This window comes from Mesocricetus auratus, unplaced genomic scaffold, assembly GCF_017639785.1.
Source record: "Mesocricetus auratus isolate SY011 unplaced genomic scaffold, BCM_Maur_2.0 Super-Scaffold_4256, whole genome shotgun sequence".
Taxonomy (NCBI): Eukaryota; Metazoa; Chordata; class Mammalia; order Rodentia; family Cricetidae; genus Mesocricetus; species Mesocricetus auratus.
Window position 1 is genome coordinate 68,271,527 of NW_024429182.1, and position 19,410 is coordinate 68,290,936.

Genomic DNA, 19,410 nt, shown 5'->3' on the forward strand with positions numbered 1-19,410 from the left:
ATCACTAGTGTGTCGCCACCATCTCCCTGTGTGGCAACAATGTCTGGAGATAATTTTCATGGTCACAACTTAGGGATGAAAGTGGGGAATGTGGCTGGTATCCTGTAGGAAGAGGCTGGAGACACTTCTAAACAAGGCATTCTACAATGAACAGGGAATTAAACAGGTCAACAATGTCATGTGCCCAGGGTTGAGAAACAGTGCTTTAGGGAAAAGGGACATTGGTAAGTCAGAGCAAACATTGTGTTTTGCTACATGATAATAGTTGTGTAAGGCTATCGCCAACATGCATAACCAAGAGAATACAAGCTTCCATCTCCTGAAACCTAACTAGATTTTACCAAGAATTTTAAAGACTGCTTAAATATGCAGGAAATAACAGCTAGGTTTTTGTAAGGTGTACTTCCTCAATTCCCAATGGGATTGGCATCTTTTCAATGTCTCTACTGATGCAGATTTTTGTGAAACATCCTTCCCGTTTCCTGGCTAATTTCCTCTCACATTGATTTGGCTTCTTGTGGAGTAGAGAGGCCATCAGTGTCTTTTCCAGCTTTCTTTATACTGGACGTTAAGGAATTCCCAGTGTGGGAGGGTCACGCTCCATTAGAACAGGACAGATCTGCTGAGCTCTGAGCTGTCTGGTCACTCAGGCAGTTCTCACTGAGGAAGGGGTGGGAAACAAGGTTGGAACACTGTTGTCTGTTCAGTATTCAACAGAGATCCTACTGTGATCCAGCCTCTGGGGCATTAGCAATGTAAATCCCAGGCTTTCACACAGCCCCTCTTCCTCCTCCATCTCCCCCACTACTCTCCATGCCGAGATGTGGAGATGTGACAAGAACAAAGGTTTCACATGTGTGCCCACGTATTCTGGAAGCCTTCCTCCTGTGTCCCAGCCCACGGGCCTTACGTACACTCCACATGTCAGGTCCGATGCCCCTTTCTGCAGCACCATACCAGCACGGCCCATACCAGGCTTTTTCTTTCAGGCCACCAACCTGTTGAGTTTTGAATGCTCAACCTAGCTTGTTTCTGTCTAGCTCTTATAAATTAACCTGCTTCTCTTTATCTGCCTTTTGCCTCAGGGCTTTTTACTTTTCTTTCTTTCTGTATTTTGTGTTTCCACCGTTTCTTGTGTCTGACTGTCTGGCTGACTGGCAGGCAGGCAGCTTGCCTGGCTTCTTGCCCCTGACATGTCCCTCATTCTCTCCTCTCTCCTTCTCTCATTCCTCTCTTTCTAGATTTCTCCTCCTACTTATTCTCTCTGCATGGCAGCCCCTCCTATTTCTCTCCTGCCTAGCTGTTGGCCGTGCAGCTGCTTATTAGACCACTCAGGTGCCTTAGGCAAGGTGAAACCTTCATGTAATTAAATAAATGCAGGATAAACAAAAGTATCACATCTTTGCACAGCCAGAGCAATATTCCACAGCATAAGCCAATATAACACATCTTTGCCTACTTAAAATTAATATTCAATAACACATAGCAATGGCAGCCTGAAGAGACAAAAAGGGCTATGTTCTTCCAGCGACACCCAGAAATTGAAGTTTTGGTACCACAGTGTCCTCTTGGCAGAAACATCTGGATTAGCCTCAGTTTCTGAGGATTTTGTGACTCGGATCTTTATCCTGGCCACACTGTTTCTAAAACTATCCTTAGTGGGCCTCACTCGTCTCTCCTGTGGGTCTTTCCTCTGCTTCCCTATAAAACTTGAGACACCTCTCTGTCCACACCTGCTGACAGCATCCATCCCCACCTAGTCTCCGTGCTGAGCCAAGGCTGCCCTTACTTCCCTCCCCAGGGCCTCACTGTCACTCCCCAAAGATGAATGAAGGGCTGAAGGGTGTGCTACAAGCAGCCTCCTCTACAGGGTTCCCCTCTGTCTTAATAGACACTTTTGTCCAGCTATCCAGTCCTATCCCGCTAACCAGTGTGCTCAAGAGGAAGCTGAGTCCAAATCCTGCTTGGAAACTAGCCCAAAAGCAATGAAGACAAGGTATAAATGATGGCCAGGAGTCCCACCATCAACATCGAGAACTGGGACAGACATGAATGTGATAAACACTGCAACAACAAATCAAAGTGAAGTGTGACACAGAGAGAGATGAGAACAACTGCCTATGGGGCAGGGGGCGGGGGCGGGGTTCTTAGAGCAGGCAGAGCAAGGCCAAGGCATGGAGCAACTCCAGGGCATCTAACTGCTGTCAGTCTGTGCATGTCATTGCAGAAGCTGATCCCAGCACTCCTTTACAGCCATTGGAGACTGACTTTCTGAAACCTGCCGCTATAAAGGGTCTATTAAATACATAACGTGCCTGCCCCTTAGAGAATCAGAAGAACACAGTATGTTGCCAGCTGGCACCCCCAGGTTGAGAATACTTTCTCAGTTTGTTCACTCTTGGAGATGCTAAATAGCTTGGACAAATGGTCGCTAAGCACCTTCCAGGTCTCTCTGACAAGATATAGTAGATAGATGATCTATAGATGGATAGATAGATAGATAGATAGATAGATAGATAGATAGATAGATGACAAATAGATAGATAGATAGATAGATAGATAGATAGATAGATAGATAGATAGATAGATCATGTGGTGTGGGAGAGGGGACTGGATATTAATACTTTTCTCTGAAGCAGTCATAGCTGCCAAAACTCTCATCCAAAAAGGTAACAAGAATAATCAGAGGGAAGCATGAAAAACGTGCCCATCCTGAAGATTTACATGAAATTATTCCTAATGTCTTCCCAGACTTTGAACTCTACCACTTCAGCTTTCAAAAATCCAATCAACCATGGGAAACCAAGACACAGCTCAAATAAATGAACCATGTTTTAGCAGCCATACCAACAACTCCATTCTCCATTGCAAAAATAACCACAATGTTATTATGAGTAATTATTGCTAATCTTTGATACAAACTCACAAATGCAAGCAATGTTGACCCAGAAGTCCTAAAGACTTCATTCTCAGAGGAAATATCCATATTCCTACATAGATTCATCAGTGCCCTGGTTGCACTTCTAATTCCCTCCAGAAATCTCCAGTAATTACAACAGGAAGAGCACATGATGTAACACACATGTATAAACCCAAATGCATCCCTGTATGTTCCCTTCACTTCAAATAAGCCTGTTACTTACCATTTGGTAAACCTTCTTCCTGGTGAGGGGCACAGCTTTTAGCTTTTAAATCAGCTATTACCGTGAAAGCCTTTTCCGTCGCAGTTTCTAACAATCCAACTCACCACCTATTAGGGGTTGTTTCAGTTATTTTTGATATTCTGTGGAGAGTGTGAGGTACCCTTTCCTGCTTAGAGGGGAAATTTCTCCTCTTTGAACCTGAAATGCTTTCAAAGAGGAGAGATATTGCCTTTCAAGAGTTATAAAGCTGTCCTCTCCTTAAGAGCCGTTATGGTATCCAGAGGCTCCTAATGCAGAGAAAAGCATTAGCCACTTACATTTCCGCCTAATGAGTACTTCGCTCATAGCTAGCCAAAGGTAAATGTCACAAACTTAGGAATTACTCCTCTTTGAAAAAAAATTCAATCTGATCTCCATGCTGTTCTTCCTATCTCCACAGATCCTGCACAACCCACGTGTAGGATATGCATATCTCTTAGTGCTGTTCTTAAGGTTAACCAAATTGCACTTATATTTCTGCTGAAGAATTGACCACTTAAGAATAGCAGACAATTACAAGCAAGATAGTAAAACAGGACATTTCTAGCTCTTATTTCCTTCCACAGAAGCAATCTGGTAACTATTAAGAACTGAGTCTGAAGTGTTCCCCTCAGACTCATGTGATTGGTAGTATTATAGAACCAGGCTGAAGGGAGTGGTCACTAGGGCGTGTCCTGTGTCCTTAGTTACTGTACTATTGCTGTGATGAAAGACCATGACCAAAAGCAAGTTGAGGAGGAGAGGGTTTATTTGGCTTACACTTCCACATCGCTGTTCATCATCCAAGGAAGCCAGGACAGAAACTCAAACAGGGCAGGAACCTGGGGGCAGAAATTGATGCAGAGGCCATGGAGGAGAGCTGCTGACTGGCTTGTTCCTTGTAGCTTGCCCAGGGCTGGCACCACCCATAATGGGTTTGACCCTCTCCAACCAATCACTAATTATGAAAATGCCCCAAAGGCTTGCTTACAGCCAGATCTTTGGGGGATATTTTCTCAGTTGAGGCTCCCTCCTCTCAGAAAACTAGCCACACCCTTGAAGGTCATGGCTGAGTCTATTTCTGGGCTTGTTCCTTGCTTCCGGGTATGGGGGCCACCACTGCACACTGCTCCGTTCCATTGCTTCCGGGTATGGGGGCCGCCACTGCACACTGCTCCATTCCATTGCTTCCGGGTATGGGGGCCACCACTGCACACTGCTCCGTTCCATTTCTGCTACTGGGTCTTTCCATCAGAGTGAGCCGGAACCCCAGAGGCAGTGAACAAAACAAGCTCCCTGCCCCTTCAGCGTGTGTCATAGGGACAAGACCAGTAATTGACAGGCCTTGGCTTTGAGGTTCCAGGGACACTGAGGAGGACTGTTCTTTGAGTAAGAGATTCTTTTGAATAATTATTAACACCATGGGATTACAAAGAGACAGACAATAAGTCAGGGGATCTTTAAAAAAAAGAGTATTTTGTTTTGCTTCTCTGTTGCTGTGATAAACACCATGATCAAAAGCAATTTGGGGAGGACAGGGTTTATTAGGCTCACAGTCTAGAGTCTGCCATCTAGGATAACTGAGGCAGGATCCTAGAGGCAAAAACCAAAGCAGAGGCTGTGGAGGAAAACTACTGATTGGCTTGTTCCCCATGGCTTGCTTAGCCTGCTTTCTTATGTAGGCCAGCGTGGCACCACCCACAGTAGTCTGGGTCCCTCCTATATCAATCATTAATAAAGAAAATGCCCCAATGCCAGTTCTCAATTAAGGTTCCCTCTTCTCAGATGACCCGGGTTTGTGTCCAGTTGACATTCTTATGGGTGTCAGAGGAAGGAAGAGGTTTTCATACTGGTGGTCGGTGAGGAGGCCACAGCCGGGGTCCCAGTCTGGCTGTCCTTGATTTCCGATGGCAAGGAGAGGGGAGAGAATTCTTGGAAGGACTGCGACTCTGAGGGTACGGAAGAGGGGCACACTAAGTTAAGGTGTACACATTATACCAATGGGGGATGTGCTGGAACTGGTTGTCCCCTGATGCCCTGGAGTCTGGCAACTTGAGATCTGCAAACTTTCTTGGGGAAGTAAGAGTGACCTGGGCCATTATCCTGGAGTCTGTGAATCTGGGGAGGCTGGGATGGATCAATCTAGGGTCTAGACCTTCACAGACAGGCTCGGCTAATGAGAGAAAGAGGTATGCATGGCAGCTGCCTCTAAACACAGCACTTGAAAAGGTAAAGACAGTGCAAGCTGGGGTGCCAGTCTAGCAGAAGTGGTGAGCTCTAGGTTCAGTGCGAGGACATACCTACCTCAATAAAGTGAGGAGCTATCAAGGAACACACCCAATGTCAACTTTGCACTCTCTCTCTCTCTCTCTCTCTCTCTCTCTCTCTCTCTCTCTCTCTCTCTCTCTCTCTCTCTCTCACACACACACACACACACACACACACACTGGAGAGGGGGGGGCATACCCATATGCACACCATTCCTGCAGGAAGGAAGGAGGGAGAGAAGGAGGCTCAAAAACAAACTGGAACTAATGTTGAGCTGTAGCACCCTCTAGCTTCCATAACTGGAATGGCAAAGGGGTGATGGAGCATTGTCTGCTTGTAAGGGACTGGAAGGCCAGCTCTGACCTGGAAAGGTGCAAGACACAGCTCAAAACAGATTTGATGTGCCCTGTTCTTTTACCCACAATGTGCCTGTCATTCCTTTGAGGATGTCACCCAACATGCAGGCACTGGGTTCTACACAAGCCCACATCTGTTCAGATCTAGCCACAACTGAAGTCTACATTTCATCGTAGCCAACGATTTCCAGGTTTGCCCATACAGAGTGACCCATCAGGACTTTCCCTCGATGTCTCCAGACTTGGACATGACTGTGGGTGATGAAAGCCAGGAGAATGAAAACTGTAAAGATACGCCCTGGTCTCCTAACTCCTCTGCATGCTGGAAGGGCTCATGGATCTGTCCCCACCCCCTCACCCCCACCGCTACTATCACAGCTAGTGATGGGCAGTTCTCAGTCATCTCTGGTCAGAGCTGGCAGCTATGCCCGAGTCTCTGCTGGACTTCTCTGGTCTTTTGTCCCTGGGTGTGTCTCACCTAACTCTAGTGATATGTTCATAGTTAGGACCATCCTAGCAGCTGCCTGCTGGGGTCTGAGCCCAGCTCCTGACATTGGCACTGCCGGCACACTACCTAGGGGCGTGGGTCCTACCTGTACTGCATTAATTCGCTGCCTCCCTGAAACTCGCTGCATTCCTTTATCTCCATAGATCACCTGTCACACTTCTCCCAGGAGACTTCATGCAAGCAGGACTCCTGTCCTAGGCATCCGTACCTTCCTCCAAGCCCTTCCCAAGCCATAGCTCTGAACATTGTGTCACAAATGAAAATATGAAGAGTCTTGGAGGAGTAGAGATGATCTCACTCTTGAAGCAGAGGCCCTGGGCCTTTTATCATTTCTGTTGCCATGTCACCACAGCCCGCTCACTCGAGGGAAGCCAGCATGTGGATAAGCCACTGCAGACAATGACCAAGCAGACACTTGCCTTGAGAACAAGTCTTTATTTAGTTTGCCTCACTGTGAGGACAGACAAAGATTGACACTACAGGTCAAGAAAGTCAACTACAAAAAGTGGAAAGGGGGACAAGCGAAAGAAATCACTGCTGCTCCAGCGTTTGTCTCACAGGTGTGTGAGGTTGTAGACAGTGGTCGCATTTTCCAATGACAGTCTTCCCAGCCTTCAGCTGCAGATGCTGGGGGAACTTGGCCCCACCTTTCTTATCGGCTGTCTTATACTCTGCCATGCATCTGCGCTAAGGGAAACCCAGCCACGGTGTATCCGGTTGCTAAGCATCACACGCTCACATCTTCCATCCTTTCTGGGAATCTGTGGACAAGGAGCCAGTGTCTGTATAGGCTCTGCTTCACATCTTAGTGCTTGGAGGCTGGCCACGCGCAACGCGTGTCCTTCTTCCCAGTGTGAAGGCTGCCACAGCTAGGACCATGGCCAGGAAGATTCCACCAAAGATGGCAGCAGTAGGATAGACTGCCTGGGCACTAGCTGGCTTCTCCTCGTCCTTCACTGCCAAGTCTGAGGAAGGAAAGAGAGTGAGATGATGGAGTGGGATAGGACACAGGCCAGATACTGGCAGAGGAGACAAGGAACTGGGTAGTCCATGTCAGAACTTTTCAGTGGGGAGGGAAAAGGGGAAACTGAGGCTAGCCTCCAGGAGGCAGCTGAATGTTGGGCTAAAGAGATTTATTTCCCATTGTCTTGCTAGCCAGAGGAGTTAGGGGAGGATCTTCACGGGAACTCAGACCTGGACAGTTCTGGATTGGGTCTGTAGATGAGTGGGAAGAGAGAGAGCTGTGACATTTAAGCCAGTTGGGAAATGGTGACAAGAGTCCCGGGCAAAAGGAATCCAGGACCTGAACTACTGTGGTGACTGCAGACATAAATGGAAAACAGATATTGGACACCACCTACCTCTTCGCTTTGCCCACTGTCCTTTTCTACATAGCCCCACCTCCAATGGAGGCACCAACTGAGCACAAGGTCTGCCCTGCCCATAACTGTTTATTTGCCTCCTGCTATACAATAGGCCTTTGGTAAACATTTAATGAATGAGTGAGCAAAGAGTCTAGAATCAACTTGGTGTGGAGACCAACCTACTGTGACATGAGGAGAGGAAGCTTTCACAGATGGTTCCCAGAGCGCCATAGTGAAACCTTGATCTAGGGGTAGGTTTGTGACAATATACCAAACCCATTTCTTCCCCTGTCACCATGGCCATTATATCTCCCTACCTGACATCAGCCTAGGCCAGAAGTCCTAGGAGTCCTACTATGGAAATTTCCTAGTCCATGCCCACAACAAAACAACAACAGGGCAGAAATCACACCTACCACCTCCTCTAGGTGAGGAGTAAAAATGGCTGAGAGGCACTTGAGAAAGTGCTCAACATCCTTAGCCATCCGGGAAATGCAAATCAAAACAACTCTGAGATACCATCTCACTCCTGTCAGAATGGCTAAAATCAAAAACACCAATGACAATTTATGCTGGAGAGGATGTGGTGAAAGGGGGACACTCCTCCATTGCTGGTGGGAGTGCCAACTGGTTCAGCCACTTTGGAAATCAGTATGGAGATTCCTCAGAAAAATGGGAATAAACCTACCACAAGACCCAGCAACTCCACTCTTAGGCATATATCCAAAAGATGCCCATTCATACAACAAAGATGTCTGTTCCACTATGTTCAAAGCAGCTTTATTTGTAATAGCCAGAACTTGGAAGCAACCTAGATGTCCCTCAACCGAAGAGTGGATAGAGAAAATGTGGTACATTTACACAATGGAGTACTATTCAGCAGAAAAAAATAATGGAATCATGAGATTCGCAGGCAAATGGATGACACTAGAAGAAACCATCCTGAGTGAGGTAACCCAGTCACAAAAAGAGAAACATGACATGTACTCTCTCATATATGGATTTTAGACATAGATCTGGGGAGTGCCAGCCTACAATCCCATGGCCAGAGAGTCTGGGAAACAGAAACTTCCTTTAGTGGCTGATCGAAGAAGAGGCAGACTCCCTTGGTTAAGTACTGAGCTGAACTCAAGAAAGCCAGTAACAGAGAGGGAGGACTGATGATCAAAGGGATTAAGACTGGGCTGGTTTAACCCCCAGAAACAGCTGACCAGACAAAGGTTAACTCTTGAATCCCAGGCATCAGCCTGGGAATCCAGCATGGGACTGATCAAGACCCCCTGAATCTGGGTGTCAGTGAGGAGGCCTAGGTAATCTATTGAGCCTTGGGCAGCAGATCAGTACCCATCCCAAGTATACACACGGACTTTGGACTCCCATAGAACAATGTGAGGTGCACTCTCACCCTGAACTCTTGGGGAAGGGTCTAGGCCCTGCCCTATATGAAATGACAGACTATGGACACCCCCATGGAGGGCCTCACCCTCCCTGGGGGAATGAGGGGATAACGGGGGGGGGGGTTGGGAGGAGGGCAGGGGAGGAGGGGAGGGAAAGGAGAGGGACCTGGAACTGACTTGTGAAGCAACCTTGTTTCTTATCTAAATTTAAACTGGAAAATAAAAAAAAAGTAAAAAAAAATGGCCAATTTAGTGCCAGGCCCCCAAGAAGTCAAAATCAATTCATGCTGCCTGTATTTCCATGCCCCACTCAGCTGGTGAATTCAAAACACCTGTTGCCACCATGATGAAGGGCAATATTCCTATTAATTATGTTAACAACAAAAACTAGTACATTCATCAAATACCCAGTGATTTACACCAGACAGGGACCAAGGCAGTTTAAGGAACATTGCTTTAGCAAGCCCTCTTTACAATAAGAGACACTAGCCCTCTCACCCTATAGATAAGGATTCTGGGAGCTCCAAACCCAGAGAATCAAGCCTCCCAGGTCACAGCTCCTTTACCTGTGACCCACAGGTGACATTGAGTTTTGGGGGAAGGCAGCAGCCAGGCCTAATTCATTAATCAGTGTGCAGGTTGAGTTGGTCCACAGCCCAGACAAAAGTATCCCAAATCATCCAGAATCATGGACCCAAGTGGAAGGTGGGATCTGAGAGTAACCACCTACCCAGGCTCCTCTTGTCTTTGCTGGTGGATTGCAACTGGATGGGTCCCAGGACAACGTCCACCTTTTCTTGGTAGGAGCCTACATCCCTCTTGGACCTCACCACACAGCCTCTGTTGCACCGGGAAGAAGCATCGTATGCTTTGCACACCACCAGTTTACACTGCAGATACACTGATGGGAAGCGGTTCAGGAAGTGGAAGGAACTGAATTTGAAGCGGGCGATGCGTGGTGATGGCGAGGAGTAGAGTTGGTAAGTTTCATCTCTTATGCATCTGGAAGTAAGGAGAGGAACAGGTTAGCCTGCTGGGGCATGGCCTCACCTTAATTCCCTTGTACTCTGCAGTCATCCTGACAGCTGGGGCCTCCAGTGCCACCACACACTCCATGTGAGGTGTGCACATATGTCCCAGCAGCCCCAATACCTCGCCAGCATGTGGGCACCACAGCAAATTACCCAGCATAACAAGCTCAGTGTGTTCGGGGAACCAGGGGAGCTCAGTTTGGAATCTGAGCAAGCCAGAGTCAGGACAGGAAAGGAGATGGCCTTTTCTTCCCTTTCCTGGTCTCTGGGCTTTGAATGGTGACATTCAGATGTAGGTTGAGCATTTTACATGGTCCCTGACCCTTGTCTCCTAGGGCCTCTCTGCTGAGTCCCCCACCAGGCCTGGCCTGCCTCTGGGCAACTATACATCCATGTTGGCAGTTCTCCAAGACTCTACTCAAGTATCCAGCACTTCCTCTTCTCTTAGGCACCTGTCTCTTCTAGTGATAGAAGGAATCAGTCAATCTACTTAGGAATTCCATCGAGAAGAAGGTGAGGCTGCCTGCAGGGGACAATCCGTGAGCTTTAGTAATAGTGAGGCTTAAGTGACCAGTGAGAGGGAAGCAAGAAAACTGGCCTGGCCTTTAGAATAGCATGCTTCTTAGGTGGACTGTCCCTGTCCCAGAAGATTGTTCCTTGTCAGCTTACCCTCTTCCTCCTTCCTCCCAGAGCTTCCTTTCTGTTTCCACCTTCAATGCAACTGCCCTGAAGTACCCAGAATCCGTTTCTTTACTGTAGCCCTATTAGCATTCCAAGTGAAAGGGTAACCAGAGGTTTGCTCAGAGGCCCGACATTGAAAAGAATGGGGGGGGGGATGCTATACAGGCCAGAATGTCACTGCCCGCTAGGCAGTTTATTCTTAGGAGCCTCTACATGTTGAGGACCAGGGTGTAGCCAGTGAGTCCCTGTGCTCCAGGCCCAGTAGGCATCACAAATGGCACTGCCTCAAATATGGCAGAATGTCACATAGTCAAGAGCCCTATGACAGGGAAGAACTACTCGCTCTCTGGTTTGTATTCATTTAAGCCATTCCACTCCACTCAGGCTACTACTGAGAGCAAGAGGGGTCTAGGTAGTTTTCTCCTGTGTTGGCTGTGTTTCCAATGGGACAGTTTTAACATGAACCCACTATACAGATTGGACAAAAAGATGCCCAATCTCTGCTTGCTGAGTTCATATTCAAACAGTTCCTAAGAAGTGAGGCTGTCTTTGGCATCTCAGGTTGGTGTGAGATTTAAGCCCTCTGCCCTAATTACTACCAGCTCTTCTTACCCTGATAAGTATAACTTCCCATGGGAGACAATGGCTATTCAGGTGTCAAACACCATACTAGAAGCCAAGAAGCATCATGCTGACTGGTGGAGATTACAGTGGGGACTGGACTTGCACACCCAACACGCCAGGCTTCCTCCAAGAATGCAGAAGCATCACACCTCCTCCTCCAGGAAAGCTGGGGCAGAGGAGATCAGGGCATGTTTGGTCTCCATTGAATCAACCTCAACATGTCCTGTGCCGTGATGGAAAACTTGCATTCCTAGCGGATGGAGGATGTGAGGGTCATCCGCACCGATGGTGCAGTAACCCTCTAGGTCATCTGCTGACTCTGCTGTGTTCTCAGAGTCCATCATCCTTTATCATTTAACCTTGCCACTATCTCCAGTTGACTTGTGGGGCAGAAACTGACCCAGAGATTTATGTACTTTAGTTTGGGTCTGCTCTCAAATCAGCGTATTTTCCCATGACATGTTCATGTTTTTAACCCTTAGGCTAAAGTTGGGTGACTGGAGATCTAACCTGTTTATAGCCAGCCATCCAGTTTAGTGATCATTGGTGAGTCATTCCTCTCTTCCCACATGTGACTGGGACAAGGCGCCTAATAACCTGACGCCTTTATCAGGAATGTGACCCAGTAAACAGCACGAGGGCTCCTCAAAAGCCACACATAGAAAGCTATCTAAGCTTGAACCCCTGGCAAGTTCAGTTAACCAAAAATCTGCATTCCCTGAGTCTGTTTTGGCTACTCACGTGTGAGTTGTAAGGCAAAAGTTTGCATCTGTCCCATACACAAGTCCTTACCCGCTCCGGATAAGATCATATGTCAAAGATGAGAAGTCATTGGGGTACGGTGAAGCCACACAGGTGTCCACAAACAAGGCCAAAGAAGCATCAGAATGGAGGATTTCAGCCTGAAGGTACAAGTTCTGGTCCAGATCCACATAGTATGGGCTGCTGGTCACTGGATACAAGAAGGAGGAGGATGAATAAAAGGAGATGTTCACATCGAAGTTGCCGTACTGGACTTCTTGGATCTCGACAGTGTCATTGGTGATGTATATGGTGTTGACCCAGGTGTTCTGAAGCATCTTGCAGCTCACATGAATGTGGAGGTCCTTTTTCCTTTTGATGATGCCATTCGAAACAGCTGCTTTGAGGAAGTTGGAGTAGTTGATGGTCTCTTTGTCAGCCTAACAGAGGAAAGCAGATCATGTCGGGTCAGCACTGGTTAGGATAAGAGTGAGAGGGAAAAGACTCAGAGAGACTATTGCAAAATCGTGTATACAGAGGTGGCGCCTGTCTGCTTTGTGGCGGCTGTTACCTAGGATGGATGTCAGCTTAGCCAGCCAAATGTCCCTCAACTCTCCTACAGTCCCTGACACATGGTGAGGTAGGCCACAATGATCTGTACTTGTTGCTCTTCCTTGTGGCAAAATGGGGATGTCTTGCTGGCCGTTGACCTGCAGTGTGCCTGACCAAGCTCAGACTCCATGGTTCGGGACTCAGAGAATAGGTTCTGAGCCTATTCTCTCCATCACTGGGGGGGGGGGGGTCTCAGGGCAACTGATCTCATACTCTCGAGAGGGACCTTGTAATATCAGTGTGGAATGCTTTCTATTTTGAGTGACTTCTTCAGTGTGCTGATTTACACGGTGGAAGCTGGAGGTCACGAGATCCAGTTATAAGCAAAGCAGTCTCGACTGCTGAGGTTGAGACTTCCCCAGAGCCTTATGTGAACAACTGAATGGGGCTGTGGCAACCCTGAGGCCATTCCGATCTCAACACATTGTACTGTGGAACTATTCACTACTGGGACTTTCACTGAGCAGCAAGCTCATAAGGAGGCTGTTGCCTTGTGCCATTTAATGTGTCTGTCATCTCTGAGAGCTGCCATACCAGAAGCCTTACACCTAGGGGCTGTGTGCAGAGTCTTACCAAAAGATCTGTGTGACCAGGTCCTCACACACAGCCACAAGTGGCCCAGACCCACCTAGTAGACTAGCTAAGTGTCTGCTTCCCCTATGTGTTATCTGTGTGTCAGAGGACTGGAAAGGAGTTTCTCCTTAGCTTCACACAGGGCCTGGCATGTGGCAAATGCTTATCATGTGTCTGGGGTAGGAACATGACCCTGAAAAATTTATAGGCATCTTCACATGTATGTCTTGTGTATACCTGGGTAGTAAGACACACCACTTTTCCATTGTCCAAGCATCTCCATCCTGCCTTTAAAAACTTGTCCTCCCATCTAGAAACAGGTCACCCATGATAGCCTCTTCCCCATTGCACAGGCATTCTCTTTTGCTAAATTTAGTATGAATGGACATTTCTATCTAATAGTAATATGCATATAATGTTTGTATAAATCCTCTGTGTCTGGCTTTTTCTTAGCAGAATGTTTCTGTGATTCTTGGCTTTTATTGCCAATCCTGCCCCATCTGGAACTAAGAGGCCTTGGGCAATGGACTTGACCTCTCTTAATTCAGTCTCTTCACTTCTAAAGTGGGGTGACAATACAAGAATACTTATTAAGAATTTGGGAGTGGCCAGGCATGGTAGTGCAAATCTTTAATCCCAGCACTTCAAGAGACAGAAGCAGGCAGATCTCTCTGAGATCAAAGCCAGTCTGGTCTACATAGCTAGCAAGAACTACATGATGAATCCTTGTCTCAAAAAATAACAAATACAAAAGACTTTGGAAGTATGACACAGACTCATCACATTATCTTCCACTGACAGGATGACAATGGTCCCAGCTTGCCCAAGACTGGTGTTTCCCTGAGATATGGGGTAGTCTGTGCTAAAATCTGCCAAGTCTCAGGCAAATCCAAACAGGTAACCACTCTATTAGTCACATCCAACACATGATAGTCCATGGGCCACACTACTTAAAACACTGAGGCAGGTACATGCTTCTGTAAGTCATCATGCAGTACTCCAGACTGAATTTTGTACATGATGATGTCATGGTACAATGTCAAAAGGCTAGCCACCCTTGCTGTGGGCCACTCAAGAAATGTCAACCATGGCAATGAAGTGTGTGAAACCCAGTATTTCCCTGGCCTCCTCAGAGTCATTGCAATGTGTTTAAAAACTGTTTGCTGCTGTAGAACTCAGGAAAGTAAGGTGTGCTTGTATCTTTGGTTTAGTAGGCTTCTTCTTCCTTCTCCCAACCTCAAATGAAACCATAGATGCCTCAGGTTATACAAAATCCAGAGCTTCTCCTGGGAGCTGTGTGTGTCAGTGGAGTCTTGCTGGATGCCCTCTCTGCTGGACACAGCTGTGGAAACAGCCAGACCTCCTTGTTTCCACCTCCTTATACCTCCTATTTGGAAGTAGCTCTGGCTGCTATACCAGAAGCTCCTGTTTCCCTGCACATGAATTATGCTCTGATTATATCACAGCCATAACTCTTGGATCCCTAGGGGTCTAGAAGCACCACATATGTCACTGTGATAAAGCACACTCAGGGCTGGTGAGATGGCTCAGAGGATAAAAGAACTTGTTGCCACGCCTAAGAGGCTGAGTTCTATTCCTAGGACTCACGTGGTAAAAGGAAATGGCCAACTCTCACAAGTTGTCTTTTGACCTCCACATGCACACACACACACACACACACACACACACACACACACACTCACACACACACTCACACACTCACACACACTAATGCATATACTCACTCATACACACACACAAATAAAGTAAATTCTCAATATAGTGGGAGGTGCCAGGCTTACCTGTTTGGTAGTGCCACAGCCTGTGTAGGGAATTGTGAATATGACCTGCCTCTGCGTTATCTGTGGCCGGCACCGGTAGCTGGCATTCCAGCCAGGAATGCCAAGATCACTGGCAGAATAGCCCATGGACTGAAGGTAGCTCCTGCTCACACTAGCTTGCATGTGATTTGACAAACAAAGGAGACCTGAAGGACAAGAGCAGAGGGTGCTCTAAGTCAGGGTTCCAAACCCCACAACCTTTACTGTCTTTTCCCATGTAAAGATACACAGATCATGATGGCTGATGCACATGGTCCACACATGAGATGTATGCTCACAACAGAGTCACTATGACCCCATGGGTACCCTATGGCCACAGTCAGGATCATCCTCAGAAAAGCACAATGAGGCTTCTTAGACTTTAAGGATTTTCTGGTAGGTAACCAGAGACAGGATTTTAAATATCTGAAACATTTTGTCAAATTAGCATTATGCTAAGAAGTAAAACAATTGTGCAATAATATAATAGTGATGTTATTAGTAAGGTCCTTTAGCTAAGGAGAAAGTTAATGCCTCTGCTCATGGCTGAATAGGAGACCTTGGACATCACCTTGCTCAATCCTTAACCAATGTAGATATGGGTTCATATAGCATCTCAATTTGGGGCCATATAGTCTCTGTTAGAGTAGCTGCCCTTGTAAGGTACCCAGGTCTCTCCATCTTCAGACAGAAGCCAAATGTGTTAGGTCTCAGGACAAGCCCAGTGACTCACACTCTAGGAGGATCACAGAGTTGCAAACCTGGTGTCACCCACAACTCCTTCTGGCATTGTGTTCTCACTAGCTGTTGAGAACATCATCTTATACCTTCTTTTTCTTTGCCAACACACTAAAGCCAGAACAACTTTCATCAGCCAGTGCTGGCCCTTGACCCTATTTGGGATGTCCAGAGTCCCAGGACTCACTGCACACAGCCTCTCTCGACTGGCAATACAGGAAATCAATCATAGGGGCCAAAGTTGGGTGTTTTAGTTTTTTATGTTACAATCCCAGGACAGTACAGGAGCAGAAGCCTCCCAATGATGTCCCCCGTCCTACCAAGCCTTTGTTCTGACAAGGGAACTTACTGGTGATGTTACTGGCAAAGTCCGTGTAGTACTCAGCTTGGAACCCCCTTCGAGTAATGATGTGATCACTGATGAAGCGAACTGACATGAAGTTGGATGTTGAAGTGAAGGAGCCTCTGGCCCCATCACAAACCCGAGCAATGAGAGGAGAACTGCGGTGTGGGCCATCAAAAATCTCAATATAATCAAAGCTGCAGCCCCCTTCAAGCCTGAAGAGATAAAACGAGCAGTTAAGTTCTCTACTGTCCAGACTCAGATGCCCCTTCAAGCCTGAAGAGACAAGACGAGCAGTTAAGTTCTCTACTCCAGACTCAGATGAGGGCTCAGGTCTCGTGGAAACTCTGACCAAGGTCATTATTTGAGAGAACAGATGACTGCTTTGAATCCAGGGGGAGTTCATCTTGCTAAGGCTACCATGCCATGTCTTCATACTGCCATGTAAGGTCACATCTATGAGGTCTACATCTTTCTCCCTGACAGTCCTTTATACCAACAAAGGAAGGTCACCAGAGAACATCTTCATTTGTTCCTTCAGAATAAAACAAATAGTCAATGAATTCATAGTGATAGAGATCAATAATGAAAGAAGTGAACCCCGAAGCTCACTAATGCCCGGATTGCTCATCTACTAAGATGAACAGTGTGTACGATGTACACTGAAGACAGTGGTGGTGCCCACATGGAGCTCTTCATGGGAAAAATAGTTCATGAAAGGTCACAAGCAGTGGACACTGTCATTGGGATGCTAGAGAACACAGGCGGAGTTTCTTGGCTAGCTGGGCCACTCGCCTCCCAGAATGAAACGTATATTAGTGGGCTTTTGTAGGCATCTCCTCTGCTCAAGGACATTTTCATTTGTAAGTGCATGAGTGATGGAAACGTTACCATAAGCATCAATACATGGTGGCTCCTGAGGACTCGCGGAAAGGAAGGGGTTAATGAGGAAAGGGGTGCACTTGTATATTGTGCTCCCAAGGCACAAGCTCTCCACCCCACCCTACCCATTACAAATACTTCCAAGTATTTTCACAGTCTCTGGTGACCTCCTGATGAACAAGATGAGAAAAGCGGAGTTCTAGCCCCTTCTACTGGATGAGGCTTAGGAGAGTGGCACCCACGGCCATGTAGTAAACTCAGGACAACCCTGGGACTTTAAGTCACAATGTTCTCAAATTCCTGTCCTCTTGCTCCCATCCCACCACCCTCCATGAGCCACTCTCCAAATCAAAACTGGAACCCTTATTTTAAATGTCAATTTGACTATCATCCTTGAATTTCCAAGCACCCGCATTCTCTCTCTAATATCTGCTCTGCACCCACACTTACTGCACGTCTCTGAAGTTCAAGATCACACGGTAGTTGTTTGGGGCCTCAATGTTCCACACACATCTGGCATTGTTAGGATAATTCCCGGGGTAGAATGGACTGGAAAAGTTCCCAAAGGGTTGGGTCAGGAAACCTCCGCAGGTATAGCTTACTGTCAGGAAGAGTAGAAATGTTGATGAACCCCAAAACACAACACACTGCTGCCTAGCAGAAGAAGGGCGTTTGACATAATCTCCAAGTGAAGAACCCAATAAAAATCAGCCTAGCCCTGGCTCACTCACTGAAGGTTAGGGGACTGTTAGTGTGTGTGTGTGTGTGTGTGTGTGTGTGTGTGTGTGTGTGTGTGTGTGTATGTGTCTCTGTGTGTGTGTGTGTGTGTGTGTGTGTGTGTGCCTGTATGTACCTGTGCCTATATCTGTGATGTAATATCAGGTAGCTGGGCATGTATACACAACTCAGATGTGTGTTTTGAGACAAGGTCTCTCATTGAACCTGGAGTTTACTGGTTAAGTTCATAAACCCTTGCTTTCACTGAGTGACAAAAAAAGGGTGGGGAATAGACCACTTGGACCTGTGCATGGTACATGGACTCTGGATGCAAAGGGATTTTTAGCCCCCATCTCATGTTTTTTTCCAATGATGTGTGAATTTGCTGGTGAGGGTTGGATCTCTTTGATGAATGGAGACATCTAGAGCAAGGAACAATACTCTCCAGCTATTTCTATGTATCCTGATTCATGGAGTCCAAGAATGCATCCTTCTTGAAGAGATAGCACTATGGCTTAGATATAAAATATCCATCAGAACACTTTGAACTGGGGTGTGTCCAGTAACAGTGTCTCCCTCACTCTCTAGACTGCATCTCCCTCTCTCCCCCACCAAACTCAACCATGAGAGAAGGAATACTGAAACCAGTGCTTTTCTCCTTGATTCTTCTACCCACTGAGAAGTTAAAAGGGATGCTTAGGCATAATTGACACTGTTAACACCTATCTCAGGGCTTATCACAGGAAACTATGTGTTTGCTGGAATGGTTTTCAATTTCTTTGCAGAACAGAAAATCTAGAGGAAGCACTACGGACTCTACACCTATTTCTACCTGTTCTGACTCACAGAGTTCAGGGCATCAATCTTCTTGCAATGCTATTATGTTCTGAATAGAACAGGAAGTGTCCATCAATGGGCACGTATTAAAGGCCTGCAGTCCCACTCATGAGCCCAACCCTATGTTTGGATCCTGAGGGCTCTTACAAACTCTGTTCATTGATTATGTGCTGGATTACATAGCAGATGGATTTTGGGGACAGAGTGGATCACCGGTGATGTACACACCGGTGTCCTCTTCCTAATTGCTTTGTTTTTCCTTCCCTTCATGAGCTGTGCTCCACCACAGTCATCAAAAATATCCCAGAATTCTGATCTCTCTCTAACCATGTAGTTGAATTGCTTAAAGGCATGCTTTGATCTCACCCCAAGCTTACCATTGTAAGGAGTTGTTGTCCACCAATCTGGAGAGAGAGAAAACAAAGCTGGATTAGAAGGAAGGTCTATGCACAAAGCTTGGTCAAGTGGAAAACATTGGACACAGAAGCACTGTGGCTAACAAAAAGAGAGTCCCTTTCCTGAGAGCATATGGTGGTCCTGACTGTGCTCACATATGTCCATCATAGTGACAAGCAGCTGGCTCAGGGTCCAGGGCAACTATACCTTCCTCATGGATGACATTTGCTTGGTAAAAGGATCATGCCATCTATACCATTAGCAAATAACAGGAACAAACTCTGCTGTCACCAAGTCATATGACTCTTGTAAGACAACTGTCATAGAAAATGACCTCCATAGCAAATGATTCACCAGGGAA

The 19,410-nt window shown here is 46.7% G+C and overlaps 1 protein-coding gene across 6 annotated transcripts in view; it reads right to left on the reverse strand.

The window, feature by feature from the left end:
• Positions 1 to 6,708: 6,708 nt before the first annotated feature.
• The window catches only part of Dmbt1 (deleted in malignant brain tumors 1), a 44,253-nt gene continuing 31,551 nt past the window's right edge, over positions 6,709 to 19,410 (reverse strand). For all 6 annotated transcript variants that reach the window (XM_040752861.1, XM_040752855.1, XM_040752837.1 and 3 more), the window contains 7 exons: positions 19,031 to 19,057; positions 17,550 to 17,700; positions 16,224 to 16,432; positions 15,119 to 15,303; positions 12,183 to 12,571; positions 9,785 to 10,056; positions 6,709 to 7,258 (listed from right to left, as the gene is read on the reverse strand). In XM_040752861.1, the coding sequence (XP_040608795.1) occupies positions 7,092 to 7,258; positions 9,785 to 10,056; positions 12,183 to 12,571; positions 15,119 to 15,303; positions 16,224 to 16,432; positions 17,550 to 17,700; positions 19,031 to 19,057 (1,400 nt within the window). In that variant the 3' untranslated portion in view covers positions 6,709 to 7,091. The remainder of the gene's footprint in view (positions 7,259 to 9,784; positions 10,057 to 12,182; positions 12,572 to 15,118; positions 15,304 to 16,223; positions 16,433 to 17,549; positions 17,701 to 19,030; positions 19,058 to 19,410) is intronic.